We start from the raw sequence: 20933 nt of genomic DNA, 5'->3' as shown, positions 1-20933 counted from the left end.
TCTCTCTTCTCTTAACTAGAATGGTAAGTTTCATGAAGACAGGGATTTTTGTTTCCTTTGCTCACTGCTACATACCTGATTGCTAGACTGGTGCATAGTAAGTGTTCAACAAATAATTGCTGAGTAGAAGGAAATAAAGCACAAAACATAAAAATTTAAAGATCTATTTAAACAACAAAGTGAAAAGACAGCACAAATTATAAAAAAGATACCTACAGCACATAAAAGACATGTAAAAAATGCTTATGAATCAGTAAGAAAGAAAACACAGTACGAATGGTCAAGGCATATGAATAAGCAATTCAAGATAAAACCAAAGGAGTTAATGAACACAGAAAAGCAGCTCAACTTCATGATTAATCAGGGCAATGAATACTAAGCAATGACATACTTGCCACATTTATCTGTTGGAAGAGCAAAAAGAAAGTCTGATAATGTAAGTGAGATATAAATCGAATTCTTATATATTCCTTGTTTGCACTTAAGGTGGTTATCAATTTAGAATTCAGCTTGATAAAATAACATTAGCTTGTGAATACAATCAGGAATTGTAATTTTAGGTATAAGATTCTAGAGAAAGTCTATCACATATGAATAAGGAGATACACAAAAGATTGTGTTTTGCAACTTTTTAAAGTCTGGAAATTGGAGAAAATATACTTGCTTGTCCAAAGAAGATGGATTAACTGTGATATGTTATATAATGGAATATTACATAGTAGTTGTATTAAATGAACAAGCAATACACATATTAATGTGGAATCTCAAAATCTTAAGTTGAACAAAAAAATTATACAACTTTATGTACAATAATATATAAAGTTTCAAAACATGTAAAACACTCCTATATGTCATCTGTGGATACAAATACATGCGTAATTTATAAAAAAAACCACACATGGATAGATAGATTAAGGACAATGATGACCCCTAGGGAGGTTAGGGAATGTGATACAGAAGTACACAGGAATCTTCAAATATACTTGTTGTTTTTTCCAGTGAAGAAAAGTCACACCGAGTAGTGGGTATATGGGTATTTGTTATGGTATTCTGACTTTGTTATTATTTGTAATAATTTATAATAAAAGGTACTAAAGAAGAAAGGTACTAGGAATCAGGCTACCTGATGTCTAGTTCTGACTCTAATTTTTTTACTTAACTTTGGACTGTGTGGCTCTGATTTTTTCATTTGCAAAAAAAGAGCTCATACACTATGTGATTTCAAAACTTACTACAAAGCTATAGCAATAAAGACAGTGTGGTTGTGGCATAATGACAGACATACGGATCAATAGGCTGAACTCAAAAGAGTTCAGAAATAAACCTTTACATTTATAGATGATTTATGTTTTGACAATGGTGTAAACAAAATTCAATGGAAAAAGAATAGTCTTTTCAACAAACAGTGAGGGGATAACTGAATATTTATCTACAAACGAATGAAGGTGGATCCCAATCCCTCATACCATATATAAAAATGAATTTAAAACAGATCATAGGGGCGCCTGGGTGGCTTAGTGGGTTAAAGCCTTTGCCTTCGGCTCAGGTCATGATCCCAGGGTCCTGGGATCGAGCCCCACGTGGGGCTCTCTGCTCAGCAGGGAGCCAGCTTCCCTTCCTCTCTCTCTACCTGCCTCTCTGCCTACATGTGATCTCTCTCTGTCAAATAAATAAAAATAAAAATAAACAACAAACAGATCATAGAAAGAACTCAGATTGGATGATTTCTGGGGTATTTCTTCAGTGATAAAATTTGTAATTATGTGAAAATAAAAAATTTATTCATTCAACTATTAATTCATTCCACAAACATTTACTACTTATCGAATGTGAGGAAGTCATTATGCCATGTGTTGAACTTATAAAGATGTACATTATAAAATTCTTGTCTTTGAGGATTTCACAGTCTAATGAAGAAAGTTCAAAATGATATAATTAATAGCACAGAGTTAAATACAGTATGGTTCTTGTGGCCTCAACTCTACCTACATATGGATAACTTTTCCCAAATTCCTGACTCATACATCCAACTATCTACTGAAATCTCTACCTTAGTAGTGAGTTACAATTATTCCTTCTCCTTCCTCACTCTTTTTTCTATTTCTTTTGATGTGGGGTGGGCGGGGGATGGGAGGAGGGCAGAGGGAGAGAATCTTAAGCAGGATCCACGCCCAGCACTGAGCCCGACTTGGGACCCTGAGATAAAGACCTCAGTGAAAAATCAAGATTTGGACACTTAACCAACTGAGCCACCCAGGCACCCCTTTTCCTTCCTGTCTTAAGATGTAAGTGACAATAAGGATATACTTGTGCCTGTGACATAAGTCCAACTGAAACAAAATGAGGACCTAAATGTGCTTTGGGATTTAATGATTTTGTAAAGTTAACATGGTGCCTATCTGGGTAAGGGGGGGGGATGGGCAGGGAACACTACTTTGTAACAAAACACAGGAAGATTCTGGAGCAAAACATCTATTAAGTGGGATAGTAAAATTAACATTTCACAGCTTTGTGCCAGTTTGTGGAGGATGGGGGTTGAGTTAAAAACAACTTTTGTAAGAGGGTTTTGAATTTTAGAATCCAAACAGAAGAAGGATTATCATCCTACATTCTCTATACTAAGAAGTCCCCAATAAAATGTAATCACCCTATGAAGATGAAGTTTGACTGATTCTATCTCTTTAATCTTCCCTCAAATCTACTTCTCTCCATTATCAGGGCAGATATATCTGAAGTTGCCTATAGGCACCAACTACTTTTTTTTTTAAATTTTGTTTTATCTGTAGGAGTGAACAAAGTTGGAACAGAGTGGATGCTTGCTGAAAAAAAATGTGTATTGTCTATAGGTCTCTTCACAGATTCCCTGAGTCCCAGTGATCATAAAAGACAGACAGCACAGCTTTCCTATGGTATCATTTTTTACAGATGAAATGGTTGATGTACCTCATGCGAAAGTAGGACCGGTTTTTCAGGTGGACAATTACTAAAAGAGCTACTAAGTCAAGTTAAAGTTTCTAGGTGACAGGAATCTATGAAGGAGAATTGAAAAGTTGCTTCAGGGACAAGCAGAGGGAAAAAATAGTCAACCTCCTGTTCAGGGTGTAAGCTAATCCCAGCTGTCTCTCTGATGGCAATTCCTGCCTACTATTTATAAACTAGGACTCAAGATAAATGTACTAGATGACAAATGTTCTAAACAAAGTGCAAAATAAAATTATCTAAAGATCCAAAATTTTTCAAATGAGTAAAATTTAAAGTTTATGTTTCTTAAATAGAATAAAGCTGCACACATACACACAAAGGTAATAACGAAATAAAAGGCAAAGAATTTCTGAGTAAAGAAAGCATCAAAGTGTTAAACTAAGCTAAGACTAAAACGTTGAGAGTAAAAAAGTCTAGGAACCACAGATTAAAAGTTAAAAGCGAAAACAAAAAATAGACAAAAACCCAAAACCCCACAGGCATGAGCTAAGAGCAAACATGAAATAAAGAATCCAGTAAAATAAGATGAAAAAAATCATTTTTAAAAACAAGCCACACAAGTATCCATTGACAGACAAATGGATATGGTATATATGTACAATGGAATATTATTCAGCCATAAAAAGGATGAAGTGATGTATTCCACAACATGGATGAATGTTAAAAACATGTTAAATAAGTCAAACAAAGAAGGATAAATACCATATGACTAAAATTACATGAATTGTCTAGAATAGGCAAATTCATAGATATAAAGTAGATTAAAGGTTGCCAGGGTCCTGGAAAAGGAGGCAGTGGGCAGTTATTGTTTCAATGGACCTATTTCTTTTGGGTGATGATAGGGTTTTAGAAATAGTGGTGATGACTGTACAACACTGTGAATGTAATTAATGCCACTAAATTATACACTTGAAAGTGGCTAAAATGGCTAATTTTATGTCACCGACAATTTTACCACAGTAAAAAAAGGTAGTCAAAACAGTCTAAAAATAAAGTCAGTATGTAACAAAACAATTTAAACCAGAAACTAAAATATTAAAATAATATGGCAAATTATTGCAAAAATATCATCCCCAAATGTAATTTAAGGAGTCTAAAGAACATAAGTATATGGTAGAGGTATATGTCAAAGTGGTGGCAGCATAAATAGCTTAATCCCAAACAAGCAGGATGACCATTTAATATACCATCCTAACCAGGACATTTCTGAGAGGAAAGGGAACACTATTAATAATTACACAGGAACAACAGGTGTAGACTGGGACTGTCCCACGCAAATAGAATGTGTGGTGACTCTACATGTAATGACAATCAGGTCCTCAAGGTTTAGGCCCATAGCTTGGGGTCTGGCCAAAGTACAACAGTCTGAAGGCATCTTTCTGAAGGACCCAAGTGGTCAAAAATGCCTTTTTTTCATTTTTTTTAAAACAAGGAATTAATACACAATTACATGGAGTTATTGAAGTTTACCAATTTGAGACTCATAAAATAATTAGCATATTATCAGATTTTGTTAAAAGCTATTATCGTATTCTAGGAATTTCAGAAAGCTATATTATACTTTGAAATATACTGGTAGGCATAAGGATTTCCTAAGGTGAATCATTTCCCATAAATATATATTTTTATATATTACAACTATACAAATACATATGCATATATTCTTTTATACTTAAATAGAACTACCGACAATTGAGCCTTAACATTTTAAAAATCAAACCAGAATTACTGAAAAAATTAGTAACGGATATCCTACCCACTCTTTATCTTTAAAATAAAATTAATCTTAATGTCCTACAAATAGGTTAACTTAAAAAGTCCATACCTTACTTGAGAAGCTCCGACTTGGGATGTTTCTTGCTAACTCTGATACCGTGGGTTTATTCTGCAGACACTTGGTTAGGTGGTATTTTTTCAATTTTATTCTATTGTAATAATGATCAGCGAAGTTATAGTGATTCAAATGCTGTTTCTGCATGCATTTCCCAAGGTGAGGAATACTATACTTCAAAGCCTGGAGAAATAATTTGCTCTTCCGCTGCATGATATCAGAGTCCCTGGTTTATGCTCCCTTTGGAGCTGTCAGCACATGATTTCATAGGTAGGATTACACAGTAGTGGGTTCTCAGAGTATCTACAATCCGCAGTTCTTATCCCTCCCCTTCAGGGCCATCCACCCTTCAGGTTATGAATAACTGCAGACAGCTGATAACTCTGGTTAAAAATACCTGAAAACTTGTATAAGTTAAGGTTTCATTCAAATCACACTTCTCGGCAGACGTGACTTAAATGTCTCATTTGTAAAGTCAATCCTATCAGGCTCAAACTATGCAGCACTGATTCTGGTACACATGGGCAAACTAAAAAATAACAAAAAACAAAAAAACAAAAATAAAAATTTGCAAACAAATACACAGACCTAATGAGGGCATCTCCAGAACTCGAGGGCATTAAAAGGCAAAATGGCTTTCTTATGAAGTTGAGAACACTATCTTTGGTATGTATATGAAGGATAAACTGGAAAAGCCTCCTTACTTCATAAAGGTAGGGGAGCACTAAATGTTCATTAGTGCCAGATACTTTTATATACTGTCTAATTTAAACTTCATAAGGACCTGCTAGATTAGCCATTACAACATTCATTTTCCAGGTGAGCAAGCTGTAGCTCTTGGAGGTTTTGGCAAGTGCCCTAGGTCACTTGGAAGGAAGGTGGTAGAGCAAAAAGTCCAGTCTGGTTTCGCTCCAAATCTTGGACTAATAACTGGACTTAACGTTGAAAAGCTATTTAGCTCTTTAGTTAAAACAAAACACATCACTCCAGGATGAACAAACATGATGTGAGGCCCCCACCGGTTTCTGTTGAGACGATGATTCTCATTAACCCATCAAAGTAGGGCTCGTAAGTAATTACGAGAGACACCTGGGCTAAGGTCATCACTCTGACTCTCACCACCTGTGCCTCAGTTCCCTCATCTGCAAAACCGAGATAATGACACCATTTACCTTACGGGGTTGTTGTAAGAATAAAACTGGACAATTTATGTAAAGGTCTTAATACAGTGCCTGGCACGTAGTGTGCACTCAATGCTGGCTACTATTATTACAAGAGAAATCAAAGTTATCTTGCACACTGTTGCATGTCATCATGGAAGTCCTCCACAAAGACACCGCCCCTCGGTATTAAAGATACAATACTGCGTCAGATTTACTAGAGATCTGATCTGCTACGCTGCCGCCACCCGCGAACCTGTGTCGCAGCAAAATAACGGGCGAGTGGGGAAAGGAGATCAACAGCCAACACTAACTACCCCCAACCCGCGCCCCCCAAGGCCCTGTAACAGGGGCCCGTAAGGACCTAGATCATTGTATCCATGCCGGCAACCTCAACGCATCCATCTTTCACCCGCAGGGAGAAGACAGTATGCAAACCTAGAGGACCGGGGTGGGGGAGACGAATGGGTGTTCCCTGGGGTACCTACTCCCTTTTCCTGAGCACCCCTCCAAACCAGGGATGAGGCGGAGTGAATGCAAGGAGGTTGGGGATAGGCAGTGGCTGCAGTTTGTGCCACACGAAGAACGGACGCCAGGCAAAAAGCGAGGACCAGGGAACTGAGGCGCCACTGGGTGAGGGGAAATTGGGGAGAACCCCTCCTGTACACAGTATGCCCCTCCATACGTACGCAAGTTGAAGGACAGACGACTGGGCTCTGCACACCGAAACGAGAGAGGGAAAGTCCGGCAAGAAGAAGCTCTCAGGAAGGAGCACGGGTGCTACCCCAGTGGCGTTCAGCCGAAGTCTGCGTTTTTCAAGCCGCAGAAAGACAACCTATCCAGAGCTGCCCAGAGCTGGTTTGCAGCACGCCGGTCTGCGTAACCCCAGTCAAGCGCCAGCCCTAAGCAGATTTCGCCATGTTTATTGTGGTCATGAATAGTAGCTTCTCCTTCTGGGTTTCTTAAAAACCTAGAAATTTTAAGACTTTCCGTTCTTCGCTAGTCTTCTGGGCTCGAAATGAGGCAGGGGACAAGAGTAAAAGAGGAGCCAGTGTCCCGCGAGTTCTGCCACCACTCCCTTACTTTTCGGTTCGCCCTCACTAAAGATGGCCGCCGACAAAATGGTGCAATGACGCGAGCCGCGCCGCCCTGGTTGCCAAGGAGACGCGAATACCGGAAATGCGGAATTCGGGGAGGGTGCGCTTGCTGGGGCGGTCCGAGGGAGGTCCGGCTCACAGGTCCTGACTGGGAAGAAGTCGGCAGGTCCTGGCAGGGGAGAGCCGGGGCCGTGACAACTCGGGGTATATAGGCGGCTTTAACGGGATGGAGTCGCAAGTTGCGGATGCCCAGGCCGGCGAGGCTGAGCGAGCTGTGGGCGAAGGCCCAGCAAGCAGCGGCGCCTCTCGGGGGCTTCAAGTCTCGGAGCCCTTGGGAGCCGCCCGGTGGAAGCTCCTGCGGCAGGTAAGGGAGAGCCTACTGGCCTCACCTTTGCATCTGGTCACTTCCCTCGCAGGTGCGCGACGAGCTACCGGCCGCGACTCTCTCCTCTTGGCAGCTCCCGGAGTTCCCTTGTAGTTTTGCCGGGAGCCACCTGAGAAGCGCCCCCTCGCTTCTCCTAAGGGTCCCACCGAAAGGGAGGATATAGGGTGGGGCGGGGAGGGGGCAGCCAACGCTGAGTTCCTGGGAAACTCAGATGTAAGTAGATCTTCTTTTGGGTATTTGTCTGCTTCTGGGGACTTTGCTCGCCAGTCCCATTGGTGGCTCCCCATCCTATGCTGCTTCTCTTTCCTGCTTCTGTTTTACTTCTTTCCCCGGGTTTCTTCATGCTGCTTATCTGCCTGCCGGAGTCTAGTTCAAAGTTTGGCCCCTTTCTTGGAGATCAGCGTGGTTGACTGTGTTGGGACTGTGACGTTGCACGTGCTGTCCGTACAGCGGGGGTGTGGAAAGTGTATTCACAGCTGCCTCTGTCTTTCACTGAGATGTGACGTTTTCATGTTGATCTTGTAGTTTGAAGTGATCAGCGAGATTCTTGGTGTCCTAGGTGGACTAGTCCGGGTGTGGTGTTTTGTTTAATGCCGGTTATTTTCTAGCACTTAAGAGTTGCTGCTATTGCTGGTAACTATAGGTGTATGGAAGTTTGACAGATTTCTGATTTGACATCACCGACCGACCCTCTTTCCAAACTTTTCACTCCCTCTCCCCTGCAAACTTCTTAAAGTAAAATCTGTTTACTGTTTTGTACACAAAGTTTTCTGCCTCTGCTGAGGTTCCTCCTGAAAACTTGACTCAAGGGAACACTTTCCATTTCTGACTGCTGTTTTTCGAAAAGAATTTTCCAGTAATGGCCACTTTATTTGAGATTGTGTTTAGCCTTTTGAGGGTTACTTTGTTTGCAGTTGTCTCCAGTCACCTTTTCTTATAGTGTCATGATATAACTCAGTGATCATTTCTTTGCAGATGCTTTGAAAGTCTTTCCAAAGCATTAAAATTCTGGTTTTGTTATTAATGTTACAAAATTATAGGATAACAAATGCATGTCCTCCTAGGTCATTATCATAGGAACTTTCTACAGTGAAATAAAGATCACATAAAGTTGAACTATCGATGTAGTCAGTTAGGGCCTTAAATTAATCAATCAAATCTTATTGTGATGATTTCAGTGATTCGTAATATAGTAAGAACTACAGTTGACCAGCGCATATGTTCATTCTGAGTTGCTGTCTACATCAAAACCAGAACAAGCTTTAGCTATGGCTGCCATTTGTACTCCCCACATGTTTTGACATTTAATGTTTTGGTACACGTGTGTACTCTGTTTAGAGTCTTCTTATCTTCTTTCCTACTTGTTGCATGACTGTTCGTTTTTCAGAACTACATTTTAATGTTTCCTATGAAGACTCTCCTGTCTCCTTGGCTGAGTTAGACCCTCAGCTCACTCTTATCCGTGAACCCCGTATCATATCGCCTTATGATCATTTGATCAGAGTCTATCTAATGTACTAGAATGGGAGTTCTCCCTGGGAAAAGATGATATTTTATTAATCTCCATCCCCTGCACATTGCATGGGGCCTGACTAGTTGGTTTTTTAGCAAATGTTGTTAAGCGTTGTGGAAAGCTTGAGAGTAAGTGGCCCATAGTATCAAGTCCTCAGTGTATTGTATCAGTTAGCTGTTAATGAGTGACAAACAACTATAACATTAAGATGGCATACACCACTGAGCATTTATTTTGTTTGTGCGTCTGTGGGCCACCTGGGAGTTGACTGACAGAGGCTGTCATCAGCAGACTGGCTCTAATACTTGGACCAGTTGGCTGACATACTCCCCTGGTGATGGCAGAGGTATAAGAGTACAAGGGCAACCATCAAAACACATTTTAAGCTCTTGCTAATATCCTGTTGGTCAAAGTTAAGTTACTTGGCCCAGCTTAAAATCAAAGGGCAGAGATATATACTCTTTCCTTGAAGGGGGCAAGAAAGGAAGTGAATATTTTTCCATAATCTAATCTACCATGTATATTAAACATTTGCAGGTACTCAGTAAATATGTCTCATACAAACAGACCATCCACATCTTGTATGCATCCAGAACTGGAAAACTCAGGAATCTAAACAGGGATAGGGATATGCAGCTCTCTCTCTCTCTCATGAGACATTATCATGACATCTACTTGTGTCTGCTTGTTTTCTTCTTCACAGTTCTGTCATTCCCTTACACCATAGGGCTTCAATGCTATCTAATGGGTCCTTCACTTTAACTGTTCAATATTATTTTTGGTCTTGTAATTAACCTTCTTTTATTTTTATTTTTTAAGGTTTTATTTATTTATTTTTTTGACAGAGAGAGGCACAGTGAGAGAGGATACACAAACGGGGAGTGGGAGAGGGAGAACAGGCTTCCTGCAGAGCAGGGAGCCCGACATGGGGCTCGATCCCAGGACCCTGGGATCATGACCTGAGCCAAAGGCAGAGGCTTAACCCACTGAGCCACCCAGAAGCCCCTGTGATTAACCTTTTTTTAGAAAAAAAAAACCAAAAAACCCATTGACCTAGTTCATCATTTGATACCAGGTCACATGATAAATTGCTGACTTTTGAGCCTAGTGCTCACTTTAATCAGATGAAGACTATGGATCAATATTGATAGAGGCTTTGGATAGTACTCTCTTTTCCTCTTTATTGTGTCTCATTACCTGATAGCAAAGATGGCTTTTGGCAACTACAGGCTTTCATCGTTCACTCAATTAGTGATCCAGAAGAAATGACCCTTTTCCCCAACACCCAGATGATGTCCATTAATGACTCTACTAGGCCAAGCTTGGACCAGTTGTTGGATCCAGGAGAATGAGGCACTTTGGCTACCTGGGACATTAGCCCACCCTGTGGCAGAGAAGTAACAATACCATCATTATCTCAGAGAGTGAGACAGGAGCAGTTCACAAGAGGATAGGATGTAGGGCAGGTGAAAAACTAGCAATGACCATTACACACTATTCACAAATACCTACAGCATAAATACTTACCTAGAGGTCTAATACTTGACTTAATCTGATTGAGGGACTATTTCACAGTATGATACAAATTAAAACATGATGCCATATATTTGAAACTATCAGTGCTGAAAGAGACAGTGTGATTCTTTGCCTTTTCCTAGCTCTTTGATGTTCATCAAATTAACATCCCCTTTCATATAACTAGTATCTAGTCCATAGGCTTATTTGAAGATTTAGTGAAGAGTGTGGTAACACATGCATTAATTCTTACTTGGACATTTGGTGTAATTCGCTGATGAGCAGTCTGGGCCTGGAGTTTTCCTTGGTAAGATTTTTATCTATGTATTATATTTTTATTTTTTTATTTTATTATTATTATTTTTTAAAGATTTTATTTATTTATTTGACAGAGAACACAAGTAGGCAGAGAGGCAGGCAGAGAGAGGAGGAAGCAGGCTCCCTGCTGAGCAGAGAGCCCGATGCGGGACTCAATCCCAGGACCCTGAGATCATGACCTGAGCCGAAGGCAGCGGCTTAACCCACTGAGCCACCCAGGCGCCCTATATTTTTATTTTTAAAATTAGTTTTAGAGGTAGCATTTAGCAGTTCATTAGTTGCATATAACACCCAGTGCTCATTACATCAAGTGCTCTCCTTAATGCCCATCATCCAATTATCTCTCCCCCCACCACCCACCTATGCATTGTATTTTTAAAATAATTTAGCACTATTTAGACTTTTTGTCTCTTCTTGTGTCAGTTTTGATACTTGTAGTCTTTTAGGAACTTGTTCATTTCATCTAAATTTTCATAGTTTTTGTAATATTCCTTTGCTATTTTTTAATGCCTGCTGGATCTATAGTAATCTCCCTATGTCACGTTCATATTTATATTTTCTCTCTTTTTTCTTATTAGTGTTATCAAGGATTTGTCAGTTTTACTAATCTCTTCAAAGAACTAACTTCTGGTGTTTTAATCCTTCTAGCTATATTTTTGTTTTCTACTTTATTAATTTCTATTTTTTAGGGAACTTAATTTGCTTCTTTTTGTAATTTTTGCAGTGGATGCTTAGTTTACTGATATTTAGCCTTTTCACAAGTTTTCCTTTAAGCACGAATTTATCTGTATTTCATATGTCTTGAAATGTATTTTTATTATTCAGTTCAAAATACTTTCAGATTTCTATTGTGTTTTCTTTTTTTGGTTCCTAAGTTATTTAGAAGTATATTGCTTTATTTCCAAATATATTTGGTGGTTTTTTCTTAAAGACTTTATTTATTTATTTGGCAGAGAGAGAGAGATCACAAGTAGGCAGAGAGGCAGGCAGAGAGAGAGGGGGAAGCAGGCTCCCTGCTGAGCAGAGCCTGATGTGGGGCTCAATCCCAGGACCCTGAGATCATGATCTGAGCCAAAGGCAGAGGCTTAACTCACTGAGCCACCCAGGTGCCCCTATATTTGGTGTTTTAGGGAACTTTTTAGTATTTTTAATTTAATTATGAATATTAGGATGTTCTGTATCTTCAAAAAAACTTTCTATTATGGGAAATGTCAAACATATACAAAACTAGAGATAATAGTATAATAATCACTCATATATCTGTAAACTTCAACAATTTTTAACTCCCGACCAACTTTATTTGATCTCTGTTCTCTCATCACACCCTCCCATCTAAGATTATTTTGAAATGAATATCAGATATATTGTTTTTTTCCTACAGATATTTCAGTATATACCTCTACAAGATGAAATTTAAAAAATAATTAAAGGGACACCTGAGTAGCTCAGTCAGTTAAGTGTCTTGCATTCAGCTCAGGTCATGATCCCAGGGTCCTGGGATTGAGCTCCTTGCTGAGCAGGGAGCCCACTTCTCCTTCACCCTCCGCCTGGCACTCCCCCTGCTTGTCCTTCTTTCCTCCCTCTGTCAAATAAATAAAATCTCTAAAAAAAGAAAATAAAAAAAAAATCCTCTTCTGACTGAGCCAACCAGGTGCCCTGTTTCATAAGTCTTTTTAATCTAAATGTTACCTCTGCATATGTCTTTTTTTTTTTTTTTCCCAAGATTTTACTTATTTATTTGCCAGAGAGAGAGTGAGAGAGAAAGAGCACACAAGAGCACAAGCAGGGGGAGCAGTAGGCAGAGGGAGAATCAGGCTCCCTGATGAGCAAGGATCCTAGTTCAGGCGGGACTCCACCCCAGGACCCTGGGATCATGACCTGAGCCCAAGGCAGATGCTTAATTGACTAAGCCACCCAGGTGTCCCTCTCTGCATATGTCTCTTTCACCTCTTGCCATTTATTTATTGAAGAAACTGAGTTTGTTGTCTCTCAGAGTTTCCCATAATTTGATTTTTGCTAACTGTACTTGAAGATGATGTTAATGTGTTTATTCATGCCTGATTTCCTATTTTCTGTAAGTTCCTATTTCCTACATATAGAGGCTTGACCAGATTCAGATTTAATGTTTTTGACTTGCTCTGGTTTGGTTGGTCAAGATGATGGTAGAGTATGTTTTCACCATCAATCATCAGTTGATCAATTTCATTAATTACAGTGGTGTCTGGTTATTTCTCTTCTTGATGATGATTGCCTAGGTTCATGAATTCATGAGGAGGTTGAAAATGGTTGAAAATATTCTAATTGTGTCATTCCTTCTGCATTTATTTCTTGGAATACTGCTATAAACATAGATTTCTCCTTACCATCTATTTGGATATTCTCGGTTACAGTTCATATAGGAAAGACAGAAAAATACTTGATTCTTTCTCTTTGTTTACTACTAGTTTTCCAAGTAATAAGTTGGTTCTCTAGCATCCTTTGAAGATCATCAATGGGGTATTTAAAAAAAAAATACCCTGATGGACTCATATGTTTCAGTTCTGTTACATTTATTACCTTTGTTAATGCTTACACCGTCCCATCTTTGGCCAATGGACTCTATTCAAATTGGCTATGGAGTTCTTTGCATAGAACTCTTAATTCTTTATGGCTTTCTTGTGTGCAGGATATCCTAGGTTCATTTATACAATTCATGCCATTTCTCCAAGAGGTCTTACTTTTTTTTAATAGAAAATGATATTTAGAGATAGCAATATGGGTATTGTGTCCATTGCTACTAGTTTGATTGTTTCTAGAATTTTTAAGTGGTAGGAGGTAGGAAATATATATCTTTTTAAAAATGTTTTAATAAAATAACCATTAGTTTCTATTATACTTATTCAAATTCAGAGCTACAGAGTTTTTGCTTTAACATCATTAATCTTACAACTATATTTGTTTCTCCCATAGTTAAAAATCCAGTTTTCAATGACCCCCAACAAAATTATTCATTTGGTTTATCTTAAAACAGATACACATACAAGCACGCATCAGACAGGCTCAGAACAATATACCTTTCCCTGCCTAGGTAGTAAGCTTTGAAATTCAACTTTTATCCCCTAAGTCCACAGACTGTAAAAGGTGCTGCTTGTCTTCTTAGCTTTTTTTATTGGAACTGGATCAATGTCCCCACAAGGAAATGATTGTAAAAGCCAAGTTCACCTCTCTAGATTTATTTCCTTTTTAAATTATTACACTGGTAAATCTTCACTAGTTCTCAGCTTTGTTTTTTGTTCTTTACTACCTTTATTTAAAAAAATTTTTTTTTAAAGATATTATTTATTTATTTGACAGAGAGAGATCACAAGTAGGCAGAGAGGCAGGCAGAGGGTGGGAGTGGGGGAAGCAGGCCCCCTGCTGAGTGGAGAGCTGGATGCAGGGCTCCATCCCAGGACCCTGAGATCATGACCTGAGCTGAAGGCAGGGGCTTAACCCACTGAGCCACCCAGGCACCCCTCTCTGCTACCTTTAAATAATGTTTTAAGATATCCTGTCCAGGGGTGCCTGGGTGGCTCAATTGATTAAGCATTACTGACTCTTGGTTTCAGCTCAGGTCATAATTTCAGGATCTGGGATTGAGCCCCACATCAGGTTCCTCACTCAGCATGGAGTCTGCTTTTCCCTTGGCCTCTGCTCCTCCCCTGCTTGCTTTCTCTCTCTCTCTTTCTCTCTCTCTCTCTCTCCCTCTCACTCTCTCCTTCTCTGTGGAATAAATAATTAAAAAAATCTTAAAAAAAAAAAAAAAAGATATTCTGTCCATTTTCTCTAGTTGTCTCCAGTAAGAGGTTGGTCTACATTTTCTAATCTGCCGTCTTTTGGAAATGAAAGTCCCCTTACCACTTAAACTTGGAATGCCTAACCCATGTTTATATGATATGAATACAATATTTGGTTTTATTTCAAAGGTTCTGAAGCAAAAGCACCTGGATGTTTGCCTGCGGCATGTATCTGTAAGAAGATTTGAATCATTTAATCTGTTTTCAGTAACAGAAGCCCAAAAAAAGGCAACTGAAGAGGAAGTTGGTGCTTGGGTCCAATACACAAGTGTCTTCTATCCTGAGTACAGTATTTCCTTAAGGTAAACATCTTTGACAATTTTTTTAAAAGTATCTTTCTCTTGTAGAAGAAAAGCAGTCTAATAAGGATCTCATTATTCATTCTGTTGTGTTTGCAGGTAATCTTGATCAGAACTTGGGTTTTGCAGCATTGTGTTAGGAAATCCTGCTACTTTAACTGGGTTTTGTTGTATTCTCAGAACTAAAGAAAAAAATTTCTCAGGAATGTAGCAGCATTTCAGGACAAAGTGGCTTGCAAATCAAAGGTTCTTTTAAACCATTCTCTCATAGCATTTGACAAAAAACCAAGTTCTTTTTGAGGAGGCAAGGAAGACTGAAAATGAAAACAGAATTTTTTCAAACTACTCTTCAAGTAGAGTTATCTGAAAAACCAAGCTTTGGTATTTTTCCCATTCATGTTTTGTCACTTTCAGAATAGAATCTAAAGAATAGGAGGAGAAAATTCAGCTGAAAACACTGATATTGTGAGAAGCATACACTGTTCTGGCTTTAAAAATCATTTAAAAAGAGACAGGAGAGTTGCAAACTGAAGTAAGAAGATACAATTTTTACTGAATTAATTTTCTCTCACAGTTATAGTCTAGCATATTGCAATATTACCGTAGGTGTTTGATTTTATAAAATCTTCCTTTTTTGACAAGATTTCACATCTTGAAAGGGAGGGAGGAGCACATTTACAGTAACTGTAAGAAGAGCAAAAAACATTTTAAGTGGAATGTGACTGAATAAGGTTTAGGTGAGGCAAGGAATAATTTTAAGAAAAAAAGTTTTCACAAAGGATGTCTATTTATAGTATATGTTTCTTGAACTATTTCAGTTTAAAATATGTAAGCTTTAAAAGACATCATAATAGCTTAAAATTTGGGATCTGGATAAAAATTGACTAGGGTAGGCAGGGAAGAACAATTAGGGTCTGGCTTCATAATTATTGAAAACTCCAAAAAGAAGATAAAAACCTAGGGATTTGTGAGCTTGCCTGTATATTCATTTTGAGATTCTGATCTGAATACCTCAACTGCCTCACGTTCTCATGGAGATGATTAGTTTAGTTCTTGGTTAGGAAGGGAGGAAAAACGCATTATGCGCTTGTTATATGCCCTATACAGAGCAAGGTGTTTTCGTGTATGCTAATTCAGTAATCTTTACAGTAACTCTGCAAAGTAGTAATGAAGATGATTAAACAATTGGAAGATAGTGTCTATAAGGAAATTAAAGAGAAGGAAGAACCAAGTGACCCAGTAGCAGTCTTCAGGTGTAAAGTTCTAAAACTTACCCTCTACATTCACGGGTGACAAGATGCAGTAAGTATAAAATGTGCCAATAATAATTTCCTGACATCTTTGAGGTCCTGGTAAGGGTTAGCTGGAGAGAATGTGACATCTTCCATTCTTTAACGTTTCCAAACCAGGGCACAGTTCTGTTGCAGATGACACCTATGTAGCAGGATCTCAGGCTCCAATGTAAGCTGAAATTCCTTTCCAATGGCATGGTTCTTTGTGATATAGCTGTTTTTCAAATAAATAAATGCCAGTCTGTTGTTGAACCCTCATTTATGGAGAGAAGACAGGTGACCAAGTTAAAACATTGGCTGCGATGGCTACCAAGATTTAGCCTCTTTTTTCAAACTAGTTTGTTTCTTTCCACATTAATAGTGCAAAAATAACAATAGCTTACATGTATTCTAGAGCTGAACACAATCTTAGAGTAATTTTGAACAGATCATAACCACATTAATAAAGGCTGACCACTGAGGGACTACTATATGACAAGCACTGTTGTGAGCGATTTACATGTATTAGTTTATTTAATCTACACAACAGTTTATGAGGTAAGTACTGTTATACTCATCTCACAATGATCATAGTGAAACCAGAGAGGTTAAATGACTTGATCGAGGTCATACAGCCAATGAGTGTGCTTCTATTCATACCCCAGTGGTCTGGTTCCACAGCCTATACTTTTTAAAAACTTTTATTTTGAAGTAATTACAGATGTTCAGGAAGTTGCAGAAATAGTATGAGTTCTCATACCCTTCACCTAGCTATCTCTATTGGTAACATTTTATATAATGACAGTCACTGTCTGTACTTTCAACTTCTGCACATACTGTCTCTGCAGAGGCAATCATGTATCCACTTATTCATTTTACAGATGAAGGGATTGAGGCCTAGATAAACTAATATCCTCATTGATTATTCTGGGCATTCTATTTCTTACTCCATAATTCTTACTGTATAGGAAATCACTGAAATTACTGCAATTGCTTAGGTAGAGGAGGATATCTGCCAGGAATAGTTCATTCCATTCCATTGCCAATTTTGTTCACCTTGATTTCTTTTACCACTTCCTCTTGTTTTCTGTTATCTGCCCAACATGGATCTCGATTCTTGTTCCTTTAATATCTCATATCAACTCTTCTCTCAGCCTGCCTCCATGACATTTCTTTAGCTACCTTTATCTTCTTCAGCATTGTTTGAATTGTGAGCATTCTGAAGTTTAAAAAAATTATTTGCAGCAGCTAAAGGTAGTGATTTAGAAGGTAGTTTTGGAATGGGGTACCATTATTTTCATCTACATTTTTGGAAGTTTCTTAAATCAGCACTAAGGAATGATTGAAAAAAAGGTGGTGAATAGTTTTAAATAAATTTAAATCAATAAATATTTAATGGCACTGTCTATATAGGTTAATAAAAAGAAAAGTAAGACATATTATCCTCAAGGAATTTTTTTATTTTTTGTTTTTTCTAAAGATTTATATATTTATTTGACAGGGAGAGAGAGCACAAGTAGGCAGAGTGGCAGGCAGAGGGAGAGGGGGAAGCAGGCTCTCCACTTAGCAGGGAGCCTGATGTGGGGCTCCATCCCAGGACCCTGGGATCATGACCTGAGCTGAAGGCAGCCGCTTAACCAACTGAGCCACCCAGGTACCCCCTTAAGGGTTTTAAAAATGTGAAAAGTTAAATAATAAAAATATTAAATAATATTTATGCATCCATTCTCAGAGCTCTCATTAGGCAGTGCATAAGTAATTTCCAAAGGAGTAGGAGACTTCATACAAATTAGGAGTTTAGAGGTAAGACTGATTTTCTGAAGTCCTCGAGGGGCAGGAATTTAAACTGGATCTGGAAGTAGTTGGAACTTCTGAGGGAAAGTGAGAAGTCATTTCAGGTGAAGGCAAAGGCACTAGAAAATATCCAGAGAGGGAAGGTGCAGAGGAGTGTCTCTGAAGAACCATCACATTCTCTAGGGGAACCGTGGTCAATATGTGTTGTATGACGACAGCTCTGCTTCTGGATTTTCGTAAATGGCAGAGCATTTGGGATGTTTTGATCCTCACAGAGTATAAATATAAACCCCGTTTTCACTTTCTCAGTTCTTATCATCTGATGTCATCTGCTCCAATTCAATAGGGATGGTGCGTGTAGTGATTAATAGTTATCAGTGCTGGGGCGCCTGGGTGGCTCAGTGGGTTAAAGCCTCTGCCTTCGGCTCAGGTCATGATCCCAGGGTCCTGGGATGGAGCCCCACATCCGGCTCTCTGCTCAGCAGGGAGCTTGCTTCCTCTCTGCCTGCCTCTCTGCCTACTCGTGATCTCTGTCAAATAAATAAATAAATAAATGAATGAATGAATCTTAAGGAAAAAAATACTTATCGGTGCTTGTGATTTTGTCCTTAAAATTTCCCTGTATATTAATTTCTGTCTCTTTAAAGTTTTATTAGTTTGAAATAAGTATCCTAATAGGGTAAATAACTAGATATTTGTGAATTCAAAGTAGTTGATTTTGTATATATTATTGAAAGGTATATAAGCAGTGGCCTAAATTAAAACTTGGACTATTATTTTTTGTCAGCCTTGTACAATGATATATAAAAGGAAGGAATAGCAAAATAGGTGAGTGGGAATAGAGAAATAAAATGAAGGAATGGAGAATTTCCCTTAGTGACTTTTCACCAGAGGCAAAAGTCTGGACAAGGTAAAAGTTAGACAACATCCTCAGGATGTGTTTTCTTTTCTGTGTATCTGAGGCTAGTTGACTCTTTGTTTCTAAGTAAAGTATTGAAAGTTAGGAAATTAAAATCCAAGGTATGACTTCTACTTTATTCCTTGGTAAAGTCTTTTTGTCTTTCTGGTACTTCTAGAACCTCATAGAAGAAGTTCCTATAATTAGATAGATGTTTGTATAGAGAACATCTAGGAGATGTTTATATTAAAAGCTATGCCCCCCCCATCCTACTGTCTTTTTTTTTTTTTTTTAAGATTTTATTTATTTATTTGACAGAGAGAAATCACAAGTAGATGGAGAGGCAGGCAGAGAGAGAGAGAGGGAAGCAGGCTCTCCGCCGAGCAGAGAGCCCGATGCGGGACTCGATCCCAGGACTCTGAGATCATGACCTGAGCTGAAGGCAGGGGCTTAACCCACTGAGCCACCCAGGCGCCCCCATCCTACTGTTTTATAATCTGCAATTTGTTATAGTATTTTGTTATAAACAGAGTTTATTCTATCGATGCTAGAAATTGTTTCCCACTCCAGATTTCAACTCAATTTCAGTGCAGTAGGACTTCGCATATTTTGGAAGATTTAAATACTTACATTATAATTGAAATCAGATAAGTGCCCAAGTTATTAATTTATGAATGTGAATATGTCACAGTTGTAGAAAAAACTGAGAGGTCTGAACTCTCCTCCTTTCTTTCAATAAGACCACTGTTGCCATGGTAATTGCTGAATTAGAAGCCTAGAGCTTTTAACTTTTGGCTTGTCCTGGGAGCTTAGAATGGACAAGACATCAGGAATGACTTTGTCTTTGACTGTGGTTCATCTTTCTAGTACAACATATGCTCTGTGGTGTGGTCATGTATTGCTTCTTTATGGAAAGGTAAACATAAAAGCTTCATCCCACTGAATTGAGTATGTACTCTGAGTGCTCATGGATGAGAACTAGTGATGGGAATCGTATGCTTATGAAATTAGACATTTGGCAGATTATCATTACATATGTGGTATATCATAGGTGCCCATTTAAAGTTTGGCAAGGCTGGCATCTAAGACAAATATGAATACTGAATTTATATTTAAAAGGATAGTTTTGGGGTGTCTGAGTGGCTTAGTTGGTTAAATGTTTGACTCTTGATCTCAGATCCGGTCTTGATCTTCAGGGTAATCTCAGGTAAATCTCATGACTCAAGCTCTGCATGGAGCCTACTTTAAAAAAGAAAAAGTATAGTTTTATGTTAGTAGTGATATTATAGTTTTATGTTAGTAGTGATATTAATAATAGAGGTGAGTGTAAAAACAGTTTTTGTTCCCTTGCATTTTATTTTATAATTTAGAGGGAACTTTATAGAACATTTCAAATATGATCCAGTGTATGCAGAAAATTAAAAGACTAATCCATTGAGTCATGTTTTCATAGAACTTAAATCATAGATAAGTGCTAATATAACTAAGGTTTTTAGCTTGTTTTAAACTCCAATCATGACTGGTTATGTCATTTGCTTACATATATATGTATGCATGTCACTGTCTTTCTCTCTCCTATTAGCTTCAGATGTACATCATAATGATTTGATATTTTTACACTTTATGAAATAATTCCCCTGATAAATCTAGTCACTATCTATCACCATCCAGAGTTATTACATTGTTAACTATATTCCCTATGCAGTACATTACATCCCCATGATTTATTTATATTTTATAACTGGAAGTTTGTTCTTTCTCTTAAAGATTTTGTTTATTTATTTATTTATTTATTTATTTATTGAGAGCATGTGAGTGGGGGAGGGACAGAGGGAGAAGGAGAGAATCTGAAGCAGACTCCATGTTAAGCTCAAAACCTGATGCAGGGCTCTTGATCTCATGATCCTGAGATCATGACTGAATCTAAATCAAGAGTCAGACGCTTAACCGACAGGGCCCTCATAACTGAGAATGTTCATGCCCTTCACCTCTCCTCCATAAGCAAGAGTTTGTTCCTACCTCCATGAGTCTGTTTTTGTTTTGTTTATTCAGTTT

The 20933-nt window shown here is 38.3% G+C and overlaps 2 protein-coding genes across 8 annotated transcripts in view; one reads left to right on the top strand and one right to left on the bottom strand.

The window, feature by feature from the left end:
- The window catches only part of PREPL (prolyl endopeptidase like), a 49598-nt gene extending 42758 nt beyond the window's left edge, over positions 1–6840 (bottom strand). For 2 of the 4 annotated variants that reach the window (XM_032351868.1, XM_032351869.1), the window contains exons 1-2: positions 6663–6840; positions 4808–5342 (exon numbers count right to left, since the gene is read on the bottom strand). In XM_032351868.1, coding sequence (XP_032207759.1) covers positions 4808–5026 — 219 coding nt within the window. In that variant the 5' untranslated portion in view covers positions 5027–5342; positions 6663–6840. The remainder of the gene's footprint in view (positions 1–4807; positions 5343–6662) is intronic. The other 2 variants (XM_032351871.1, XM_032351870.1) reach the window with 2 other exon arrangements.
- A 286-nt stretch (positions 6841–7126) lies between these two features.
- CAMKMT (calmodulin-lysine N-methyltransferase) overlaps positions 7127–20933 on the top strand; it is a 379952-nt gene continuing 366145 nt past the window's right edge. For all 4 annotated transcript variants that reach the window (XM_032351875.1, XM_032351876.1, XM_032351873.1 and 1 more), the window contains exons 1-2: positions 7127–7434; positions 14746–14918. In XM_032351875.1, the coding sequence (XP_032207766.1) occupies positions 7297–7434; positions 14746–14918 (311 nt within the window). In that variant the 5' untranslated portion in view covers positions 7127–7296. The remainder of the gene's footprint in view (positions 7435–14745; positions 14919–20933) is intronic.

Source organism: Mustela erminea, chromosome 7 (genome assembly GCF_009829155.1).
Source record: "Mustela erminea isolate mMusErm1 chromosome 7, mMusErm1.Pri, whole genome shotgun sequence".
Taxonomy (NCBI): Eukaryota; Metazoa; Chordata; class Mammalia; order Carnivora; family Mustelidae; genus Mustela; species Mustela erminea.
This window is presented reverse-complemented; position numbering and strand designations above follow the sequence as displayed.